This window comes from Candoia aspera, chromosome 17 (assembly GCF_035149785.1).
Source record: "Candoia aspera isolate rCanAsp1 chromosome 17, rCanAsp1.hap2, whole genome shotgun sequence".
In the NCBI taxonomy this organism is placed as follows: Eukaryota; Metazoa; Chordata; class Lepidosauria; order Squamata; family Boidae; genus Candoia; species Candoia aspera.
The window spans coordinates 8123690-8135454 of record NC_086169.1 but is presented as its reverse complement, the minus strand read 5'-3'; the positions used below and the strand labels follow the sequence as shown (position 1 = coordinate 8135454).

The window sequence follows — 11765 nt, the reverse complement described above, 5'->3', positions numbered from 1 at the left end:
CTTGATTAGGAAATTAAACCAACAGTCAGAAAGTGGCTGTGGTCGTCATTACAGGCCTATGTCCTAGATCTCCGTCCCAGATTAATTCACCCCTCCCCTCCCCTCCCCTCCCCCGTGCATATCAGACACACACATTCAAAATCAGGTTATCTCTGAAGAAGAGATGGGCTGCTTGCTTAGTCTTAACTTGAAGGCACAAATCACCTGGAGCAAAGGGAGTATCTTTGGAAGCTCACGGGTCATGAAGGATTTACCCAGCAAGCGTGGACGGAAAGTCAATTCAAAACGTCAGATTGGAGAGAAGAAAGCCTATTCACCCCCTTGTATTCCACACTGCACTGCATCACCATTGTACCTCCTTTTATTTCTTACTCCTTTCCTTCCCAGCTCAGATTAGAACAGTTATCATTATTATTATTATCATCGGTAAAGGAGACCATAATAAAAACTATAGTTGCAAGGAAGAAAGTGGTGCCTCAAAGGGAGAGTGAGGAATGGAGCTGTGAAAACTTGTCCAAATTTGCAATAAGCGGTAAATTATAAAAACAAAATACTTCAGAGAAAAAACCTGGCTACATTTAGCTCTAGACTGCTAGATTCCAAAGATTATCTTTATTAGAAATACTTATTTTTTGAGGGACGAAAAGAATTCAACACGAGTGAATAGTGCCATAAATCAATACGCTGATCTGTAAGTCATATATCCCTGTTGAGAGAGAGGAGAGCTCAAACCTCTGGCCATTCTCAACTCCTGAGAGGCTCTGAACAAAGGGACTGTTTTCACCAGTCTCCCACTCTCTAGCTGATGAGGGCCATAACTATCATGTCTGTCAGGCTAGCGCAGGTTTGTTTTGTTCCTGGTTTCTCAACCTTAAATAAACTGGACGTGACAAGAATGCTGCTCCAACTACCCCCTCCCCGAGAACCCAAATACCACAAAAGGTCCATTCCCAAAGCTGCTTGTTGAACTGCTGGCCTCAGCGTAAAAGGGTGCAAAACAAGGCTCTCTCCTCCGTTCCCCAAGGCACCCCAGTCCTGAGGAACCCCTGCTTCCCAAGCAGCCACTGGCTGGCTGCCTCTGCCGTGTCACCAGTGCCCCCAGCCAGTTTCTGGAGTGGGAAATCTAGCAGGAGGAAGCACCTCAGCCAGCTAGCCCCATCAGCCCCAGTCATGGTTTCAGCTTCAGCCACGGGTGGATGATTGTGAGGATGGCGAGGATGGATGACGTCAGGCCACAGAGCCCCACAAAACCTGAGCTGCTCTTGCACATGCCCAACTTGTCCAAGGGGATGAAAACATCGCAGGCATTTTTCATCACATCGAGCAGCAGGGGAGGGTTGCTCCGCAGCACTTGCGCCAAGAGACAGAGCTGCTGCTTCAGCCTCAGGGCCAGCTGCCGGATCCGACGGTCTTCCCCCGGGGCAAATCCGTCATTTCCACAGCTACTCTTATGGTGCTTCCCGTTCATCTCATGCTCCATCAGGAGCCGGATTTCATAGACATCCCGGCTCAAGTTCATAATCAGCGCAAAGAGGTAATACCTGAAAAGTGTGATGATAGAGTGAAACATCCTGAAATCATAGCTGGAATAGCAAAATTCCGCTTTCACCTGCAAAGCAACTACTTGATAGGCGGATTTGCTGAAAAGACCATGGAACTCTTTTTATTTTGAGAAGTGGTAGCTCGAATTAAGGGCCATGTTCTAACAGATGTGTTAACCCCGGTGGTTCTCCTTCTTCGCAAATATTCATGGCAAGCCTATTTCATAGCACCATACAGCTGGAAGGTTTATTTAAAACTATCAAGCCCAGCCTCTGCTCTGTGAAGGAGTCCAAAAAAGCTTTCCTAATAAAAGTCTCTCCAGTCCTCATTGATCACAAGAGTGCCTCCTCTCTGAGCGATCGATTCCATGTTGAATTGTCTTTGCAGCAAATCTGCCTATCAAGGGTGGAGCTTTTGAACAACTGAAAAATAATCCCATGTGGGCAACGTAGGTTGAAGCAGTTCGGTATTTTGCACCAAGTAGTTGCCTTGGATGTTTTTTTCCTAACATTTAACCAGAATCTGCTTTCTAGTATATACATGCATATGTATTTTATAACACAGGGTACCTGAATCTGGTGTCCCTTCAAACACTTCCTTCTTCATTTTCCACCAGGCCTATTTGACTATAAGGGCAAGGCCATCTTGTACTGCAATCTCTGTACAGTACTTGGAGTTGTAGCTGTTTTTATCTCCATTATTAATTACTATTACTATAGAGAAATGCAAGTATTCACTCAAAAGTAATCAGCAAAGATTGAGAAGTACTGTGTGCTTCTAATTGCTATAACTGCAATACCTTCGCTTGCGTTGCTTTCTTCCTGCAAAGTCAACCTAGTATTTAAAAACCACCTACAAAACTACCACAGCCTCTCTTGTACATAAAGAAGAGCCTCTCAGCCCAGAGCTCCCTCTTCCCATCTCCGCTGGACTTCAGCCATTTCCGGCAGGCAGCGTCAAAGCCAGCTGGGAGGAGGGGAGTTCCGCCTCACCTGAACGACCGCTGACTCCACTTCTCCTGGTCCACGTGGGGAATGAGACCGGATTTCCCTGCCCACAAGATGTTGTCACAAGCAAAGTACATGGCCCTGTTCAAATGGCTCACGGTGATGCAGAAACGAAGGACGATGTCTGACAGATGGATGGCTCTTTTGGCCGCCTCCAGGGCATCAGCAGAGTTCCCCAGCCGGAACACTAGAAGGGAAGCCCAGAGACACTGATGTGCACGTTCCACCCCTTGCCAAAGGAGATGCCCTGAAATACTGCTGGATGGAATAGTAAGTGACTGATGAGTCCTTAAACCTTATTTTACTGGGCTGAGCCCTGTGGGTACGAAAGGGGGGCAGAGGGAGCAAGACGCCTCCAAAATAATTCCTACAGTCACATGGAAAAGTAAGTACACCCTGTTGAATTTTTTTCCTTTTTCAACATATTTCAACATACAGATATTTGATCTTCATTTCAACAATACTGATAACGGGGATATAATATAATAAATATCATGCAGCATTTTACATTTTGCAATTCATTGTGTAATTAAACAAACATAAATGCAAATTTTGAACATGGATAGAGTAAGTACCCTCTTGACTCTCATACCTGGCATTGCCCCCTTTGGTGTTTCTTGTAACTGTCTACCAGACTCTGATATCGACTGAGAGGAATTTTTTTCCCACTCCTCCATGCAGAATTTTTTCAGCTGTGCAAAGTTTTGGGGGTTTCTTGCATGCACAGCCTGTTTCAAATCACCCCACAGCAACTCAATGGGATTTAGATCCGAGCTTTGACTTGGCCGTTCCAGAACCTTCCATTTTTTTTTCATCCACTTCTGGATGATTTTCTGGAATGACTGATGTCCAATTGTTTGGCGATCTTTTTCAATCCCTTCCCGGACTCATAGGCATCTATAACCTTCTTTCTGAAGGCCTCAGAGAACTCTTTCAATCTAGGCGTGGTGATACCACACACTTAAATAACAAAGAGCAAATCCAACTAGATGTCTGAGGATTCAGTACGACAGTTTCTCCCAGATCCTCTTTAACAATGTCCTAATTCAGGGTTTCTCCACCAGGGTTCCACAAGAGGTCACCAGGGGTTCCCTGGGAGATCACAAATTATTTAAAATATGATTTCAAATTCAGGCAACCTCACATTGAAGAGGTAAGTTTCATTCTTTATTTTCAGTTTAAGAACACTGTTAATGAATATATACAGGCCTACCCATGAAACAAATATAATAATTTTGTAACTACCGGCCTGTGTTGGAGCTTGAATGGAGGTTCCCTGGGTCCTGGAAAATATTTCAAGGGTTCCTCCAGGGTCAAAAGGTGAGAAAGGCTGTTCTAATCATTTGAGGTATTTGAGGTAGTAATAAATGTAGGGGGATACTTTATTTTCCACATGCAAAAGTTGCATTTATGTTTATTTAAATTACACAATGGACTCTAAAATGTAAATGGTGCATATTTGTTATATTACACCCGCTTTATTTCCCTGCACACAATGTACACATTGAAAGGAACGTGCTGGTGCTTAGGAGGCAAACAAAAGCCTTTAGTGTGAAATTGATCAGGTCTTCTCAATGTCAGGCAACATCACCAGCTGGTCAGAGGCTTCCAGTCAACTAATTAAGGCTACAGAGCTGAGGTTAGCTTGCAGTCAGCACTTTTTAGGGAAGTGCTGAGAAAAGCAGCTCAGGAAATCCCTCCACTCTGGGAGGAGGGGGGAAAAATGGGCCAGACACAGGACAGCGTGTACTAACTGCCTGCAGTGGTGAATAGGTAACAGAGAGAGATGATGGGAAGGTTGTAAATGTGTGAATTGGTTGCAAAATTCATTTTTCATCACCACTGTAACTGCAGATGGTTGTTGTCTGAGGCAGTCGCTAAATGAGGACTACCTGTATTGCAGTCCTTCCCACCCAAGTTCCCTTCAGGTATATGAGGACTACAACTCCCAGAATTCCCAGCCAGCATAGGTTGCTATGGCTAATAAATATCTGTAAGTGGGAAAGGAACTGAAATTAGGCTCACAACATTGTAAAGATTTATACAGTGCTTAGAATACTGTATATACCCCATGTGAAATAGAGTATTAGAATTAGATAATTGTTGAATTGCTATCTTAGAATATTTTTTCTAACATTTAACCAGAATCTACCTTCCAGTAACTTAAATACCTCATGTGTCTGAAAAAGGAGACCCAGCTGAAAAAGGAGACTAGGGCTGGAAAACATGCAGAAAAGGTCAGTCAAGGGGATCACAGAGAAGAAAGCCAACCTTTTTGGAAGAGCTTAAGTTAAAAATGAATATGTTGGGATACCTAGTTTATAAAATTTGACAGGGTATGAAGAGAGAGAGAGAGAGTGGGTCAGCTTTTATAGGTAAATAGCAGAACTTAAGGTCATGCAACATCTAAGTAGTTGCTGAGCCATAAAACTATTTATTTATTTGTTGAATTTATATAGGCTCCCATCTCACATATGTGACTCTGAGTGGCTCACACTATTAAAATAGCAAAGCAAAAAACTAACAAAAACAATTACAACAAAACTGTTAATAAGAATTAAAAACTATAAACAAAAACCATGGGAGAGTGCAATCAAAATCTTACACACAATGCAACCATTTTGCAGGCTCCAACTTTCTACAGGATCCCCAGGCCCAACGGCAAAACCAAGTTTTCAGGGGCTCCTAGAAGGCCGAGGGGGTCAGGGTCAATCTCTCCCCAGGGGGGATAATGTTCCAATGGGCATGTGCTACTTCTTGCACTATTTACAGAATCCCCTGCCAGCAATACGGCAGCGAGCAGCTCCTACTGTTTTAAAGGGAGATCAGACAAATTAATAAAAAAATAAAAATTGGCCAATGGCTCCAGATTAAAAAATGGGTTTGCTGTTGAAAGCCAGCAAGGATGGGCATTGCTCCCGGTCTTTTAAGATGCTCTTAGCAGCATAAACAGGAAATAGAATGTTGGAATTCTCTCCTCTGCCAAATAAATGCTTCACAAATCCAAAAGGATCATAAAAACTATTTCTCATCGAAAACCCATGCAGTTCTTAACCCAGAGCCGGTTGTAACTCTGCCCCCCCTCACTAGTCAATTCCCTTCACACTTACACTTGCGTCCCAAACTCAAATGAGCCTCCAGCTGCTTGATTCTAGCAAGGAAATCAGGTCCGGCTCCATTCTTCTGAAGGGCATAGCTTAGTAGAGTACAGGTATATTGGGCAGCTCTAGGCATAATACAGAAACAGACAGTAAAGAGAATCAAAACAGTAAAGAGATTTGTCAACTAGAGAGACTGGCATAGTCCTCATAGAACCATCTGGACCATCTACCTCAAAAGCTGGGCAAGGCAAGTAAATTAAAAAAAAGGAGTTATAGGATAACTCCAATTTTGTGTGGTCCAGATTTGTTGTGTTAAGATTATAAGAATAATGTTCTAACACATCTGGAGGGCACCATCTTTGGGACAGCTGGCACCACTGCTGTCAAGAGTATAAGTTTTTAAAGATAGTTTTTTGAAAGTTTAACTCAGAAAAAATATGATCTATCTATATTTAAATATTCTCTCTCACACACAATTATGTATTCACATATACACATCTGCATCCCTCCTTGGCATTATGAACACTTATATATATTCAAAATTGATACAGAAGGCATCGTAAAATAGCTACAATGATTTACAAATAAAACAAATCTGCTATTACTTAAAAAAGCCCAGGGAGCGTCCATCTAACACAGTGAGCAGACAATGTGAGGCCAGGGTCTCTAGTGTTATAAAGTGCAGCCAATGAGTTCTGAAAGGGGGGAAGAGGGAGAAAGACCAGGGCATACTTCACAACCAGCAGAATTAGAATTCTAAATCCAGGAAGCCAGACCATAGGATACATTTTTTAAAGAGGACGCAGTCAAGATGATGGAGTTGCAGGCACACTGTCCCTTCCAACCTGCTTCAATGGGGATTTAAGATTATGTTTTTCAAAGATATAACAAATACTTATTTTCTCTGAATTAAATGGAAAAGGTCCATCACGGCTATGAGGTTCCCGTGTCCTGGCCATTCCTCTTGATTAGACACAAGGCAAGGACGTTATATTTCTCTGCTGCATCTCTGTTCTAGGACCACAAAGGCACAGGGGTAGGCTGAATATACATACTGTGCTAAGCCATAATGTAACTTGTTTGGTTTTGGTATAGCATATTGCTTTAATGCAATATTTCAATGACCAAAACAAGACAACCGCCCAGTGGTGGGGCTTAAATGACATCAAAATAAATAATGCCATGCATATGTAAAAAAAATCCCCTTTTTGATCAAATCAGTTGCAAATGCATTGCTTAATGGCTCAGTGTGTTGTATGAACCCAGTCCAGTTGTGGTTAATTTATTAAACCGTGGTTTCACAAATGATTTAACGTAACTGAAACTGATGGGCCGGGGGGGGAGTGTTGCTACCACCAGAACAGTAATGTTGCTACATGGCACCCTGTTCTTTGAATAAGAGAGGTGCCTTGAAGGAATATTTGTCTTGAAGGAGTATTTCATTATTCAGATGCATTGCCTGCAACATACTAGGAAATGAGCTTTTGGGGATGACTGTTTCAGTTATGGTAAAGGTAAAGGTTTCCCTTGACATTAAGTCCAGTCATGTCCAACTCTAGGGGGCAGTGCTCATCTCCATTTCAAAGCCGAAGAGCCGGCGTTTGCCCCTAGACACTTCCATGGTCATGTGGCCGGCATGACTAAACGGAATGCCGTTACTTGCCCACCAAAGCAGTACCTATTAATCTACTCACATTTGCATGTTTTCGAACTGCTAGGTTGGCAGGAGCTGGGACTAGCAATGGGAGCTCACCCCGTCACGCGGATTTGAACCGCCGACCTTCCGATCGGTTTAACCTGCAGCGCCCTCAGTTATGGTGCAACAGGCAAAACTCACCACTGGATATGCTCTTTACATTATGAATCTGTTAAGCTATTTATAGACAGCTGGCCCACTGCTAGAGACAACTGAATGCTATCTACTCCATCTCAGCATCAATGTATCATAGCACCTTGAGGATATCTTGGGTACACCTTAAAGTTGCAAGAAAGATTTTCAAGTTGGAGATCTTTAACCTTTTGGAAATGATCAAAACTCTACAGGAATCCAGCTGGTAGCCTACAAGCTCCAAAAGACCTTAGGACTGTCACTGGGTATGGGAGTGGGTGGATGGATTTATATACTTGCCACTTGTTCCATAATTCAAGAAAATTTTCCATGGGTGGAATCTGGAATAGTTACTTTAAATCAATTATTTGGTGATGATTATTTTAAAGATTTCTCTTGACTTCAAATAGAATTTTGCTTGCATAATTCACAGCAGTGGTTATAGAATTATAACTCAAGCATGTCTGGACAGCTCAATATGACCAAATTGTTTACTTGCTTCAAAGAAACCTTTCTCTTCTGCTGAAGTCCAGTTCTGAAATCAAATCAACATTGTATTTGCATCAAAAATTAAAGAATAATTTTAAGGTTGAAATTGCTAAAATTTAAGTATGGAAATAAAAAACTATAAATATCTGATAGCATCAATGATTGCAAGTTTTAAAGAATGGTAAATTGGTTTCATCTGACTTAAGACTGAAAGTTATTTAGCAAAAAAATAATAATTTTGACTTATTGGATGCCCCAAAGAATGTATTTTAAAGGATGGATGTCATTTTTTTCTCTGTGGCAATGTAAAAAATGTGAAGGGATTGTTAACTCATATGATTTGATTTTGTAGTTACTGGCATCTTTTGGGGGGGAAATACACACACACAGTTATTTCAATATATGTAGAAGTAGATTTATAGGGAAATCTCTTAATGTTAATATGTTGACTTATATTCCAGAAATATAAAATCTGACTTTTTTTTCAAGAACTTAGGTTACATTGGGCATAGGCAATAGCTAAGAGAATTATTCCAGGAAATCGAACGAGTATTATTATTCTAGATATTAAGGATCAGATTCCAGTCATGTGTAATTTATCCATTTTTGAAAAAGCATTTTTCCCACTAATCAAAAAAACGAGACAATGTATTTTCCTTTAACATAGATATCACAATAGTTTTCTCATTACTGGGTTTTAATATTAGAAAGAAAATTCAGCATATGGTTTATTTCAGCTGACACTCATATTATCTTGCTCTATGTGATTACATGCATGTAAGTAAATAATACCAACTCTCTGCAGAAAGAAGGAAGGGAATTAGTGTTCCACTTTTAGGAACAAAATGCAGTATTTTTGCTATCACCTACTGGCAGGAGATTTGATGTCCCCATTGCTGTTGGGATATGCCTATCCCACTGCCTCTGTTCCCAATTACCAACAGACACCCAACTTCCTTCCGAGGTAGCCACCTTGAAGCTATCTTTGGATAGTGTCGGAGTGTGGGTGGGGGGAGAGATAAAAATTTTAGCTGACACAATTAAGGGCACCTTAAGCCTTTTTCACTCAGGAGGTGGGGATGAGCGAAATGTCAGGGGGACAAGTGAGAAAGCAAGTGTTGCCAGGGTATGATTGTGCCCTAGTTATGTGCAAGACCATGTCTGCAATGAAAAGCACCACTGCAATCAATCAGACAATTACCTTTAAGATTAATCTGACTTAATCCAAATGTTTTCCATGGATTTTAAAAATAAAGTACTTGCAAAGCAAAACAATAAGCAAATACAATATATGACAGATCATAATTTGTTGTACAGATCATAATCATAAATTGTGTTATCAGGGAGATGCATGTAATCCCCAGATAAACTATTTTAACTTCAATTCCAGATGAACATCACCTCACAAAATGCCAGAAATACAAGACTTAAAAGCTGCATGTTGCCACCTAGTAATATTAAACAAGGCACAAGAAAGGGAGAATCCTCATGTAAATGATCAATAACCATTAAGTGGTCGGTTCAATAGTTCTGGCTATTAAGTCCACTGACTGACTTGGGGCAGTCACTCTCCCAGCTCAGCCTATCTCACAAGACCATGGAAAGAAAATGAGATACCTGTCATGACCCCGTTGCAAGGCACAAAGAGCCTCACAACGTGGATCATGATCATTAAGGAAAAGAGGAAGGAGATAATTAAAACAGTGCTTAAACCAAGCACCCAAAGCACCCACACCCATGGACCCATAGACAGCTGAAAAGAAGGGCTTCAGATAGGCAGCGATAAGCCGCACCTGGTGCCCTGGAGGACACACCGGAACCAAGAGGACAAGGAAACACACGGGGAAAACGCCCACACAGCCATCAAGGAGCCCATCAAGAGGGATTGGGGACAATGGAGGGTGGGGGAGCACGGGACCCCGCAAGAGGGTATAAACAGGGCGCCTCACCACCGCACCCCCGTTCCCGTTTTTCGTTCTGTCAGCCACCATTCCAATAAACCGGAAATCCTTAATACCTATTAAGTGAGTCCGTGCCTTATTGCGAAGCGAGACTGACCCTGACAATACCTGTGTAACACACCTTGTGTTCTCAGTTGAAAAGGTGGGACAGAAATACTATGAAAATAATAATAATCAGAATTATAGAGCTAGATGGGCCTTTGAAGAGCGTGCGACAAGCTGGCCTTGAGGAATCCAAGGCTGGAGTTAAAATCTCTGGAAGAAACATTAACAATCTCAGATATGCAGATGATACCACTTTGATGGCTGAAAGTGAAGAGGAACTGAGGAGCCTTACGATGAAGGTGAAAGAAGAAAGTGCAAAAGCTGGTTTGCAGCTAAACCTCAAAAAAACCAAGATTATGGCAACCAGCTTGATTGATAACTGGCAAATAGAGGGAGAAAATGTAGAAGCAGTGAAAGACTTTGTATTCCTAGGTGCAAAGATTACTGCAGATGCTGACTGCAGTCAGGAAATCAGAAGACGCTTAATCCTGGGGAGAAGAGCAATGACAAATCTCGATAAAATAGTTAAGAGCAGAGACATCACACTGACAACAAAGGCCCGCATAGTTAAAGCAATGGTGTTCCCTGTAGTAACATATGGCTGCGAGAGCTGGACCATAAGGAAGGCTGAGCGAAGGAAGATTGATGCTTTTGAACTGTGGTGTTGGAGGAAAATTCTGGGAGTGCCTTGGACTGCAAGAAGATCCAACCAGTCCATCCTCCAGGAAATAAAGCCAGACTGCTCACTTGAGGGAATGATATTCAAGGCAAAGCTGAAATACTTTGGCCACATAATGAGAAGACAGGACACCCTGGAGAAGATGCTGATGCTAGGGAGAGTGGAAGGCAAAAGGAAGAGGGGCCAACCAAGGGCAAGGTGGATGGATGATATTCTAGAGGTGACGGACTCATCCCTGGGGGAGCTGGGGGTGTTGACGACCGACAGGAAGCTCTGGCGTGGGCTGGTCCATGAAGTCACGAAGAGTCGGAAGCGACTAAACGAATAAACAACAACAACCTCTCTGATAATTGAACAAGTATTTTATCACTGGATGTCCTGACCAAAGGAAAAAATTAGAAACATGGACTGTCTATGCTACCTTTTAAAAATTTTCTATCTTTTAATTTGGTTAAATGCACAGACGTATTTATTAATACATTAATTGTAGTACACGTTGAATGTGTATTAAGTTTTATTTATCTGATCTGTACTTCTCTAGTGAATACTCAAGGCAGCTAAGCAATATTTTAAAAACCAACATTTTAAAATCCAAAAGGCAGAATCTAAGTAGTAGTTAGAAAACAAATTAACCCTGAAATCAAACAGTTAGAAAGTAACTTCTAGTTTTCATTTTTATGTGAGAACTGTTCGCCTTTTTCGTTCCTGTCTTTCCGTTTTACATACACCATATATGTCTAAAAAGCACGGCTCTTCGAGGTCACCCAGCCAAGCTTAAGCAGACTCGTCGCCCTCCAAACGCGGCGGCGACCGACGCTGCCCACCGCCTGCCTGGCAGTTTCTAGGGGAGGGTTCAGCCCCGCCTCCGCCCTCCGCCCGCGCAGACCTGAAGACCCGCTCCTTGGCTTGGCTCTGGGCGCTGAAACGGACCCAGGAATCCATCGCGCAGGCCGAGGGGGCAGGAGAGGGCGGACCAACGGAGCGGCCTCCGCCTCGCGGACCTCCTCCGCCGAAGCCCTCGCCCAGCGGCTCCGGAGGCGTCCTCCGCGTGAGGAAAATACCTCCACTTCCGACTCCGCTACAGGTGCGCGTGAGGCTCAAATTTACCCGAGG

General features: G+C 42.5%; 1 protein-coding gene across 1 annotated transcript; it reads right to left on the bottom strand.

The window, feature by feature from the left end:
* Positions 1–1059: 1059 nt before the first annotated feature.
* Positions 1060–11689, bottom strand: PEX11B (peroxisomal biogenesis factor 11 beta). The gene is made up of 4 exons (XM_063316805.1): positions 11539–11689; positions 5660–5775; positions 2535–2736; positions 1060–1541 (listed from the first exon to the last, which is right to left on the bottom strand). Exons 1-4 carry the CDS (start codon positions 11592–11594, stop codon positions 1169–1171), a joined length of 747 nt encoding a protein of 248 aa, XP_063172875.1. The 5' UTR covers positions 11595–11689; the 3' UTR covers positions 1060–1168.
* Between the last annotated feature and the right edge of the window lie 76 nt (positions 11690–11765).

Bases quoted from the DNA above. Each gene is read 5' to 3' on its own strand.
- PEX11B (XM_063316805.1), bottom strand. From the start codon at position 11,594: ATGGATTCCTGGGTCCGTTTCAGCGCCCAGAGCCAAGCCAAGGAGCGG. The intron at 2,737-5,659 runs GTAAGTGTGAAG...CTTCCCTTCTAG, and splicing joins TTTGAGTTTGGGACGCAAGT to TGTTCCGGCTGGGGAACTCT. The intron at 1,542-2,534 runs GTGAGGCGGAAC...CACACTTTTCAG, and splicing joins TGGAGTCAGCGGTCGTTCAG to GTATTACCTCTTTGCGCTGA.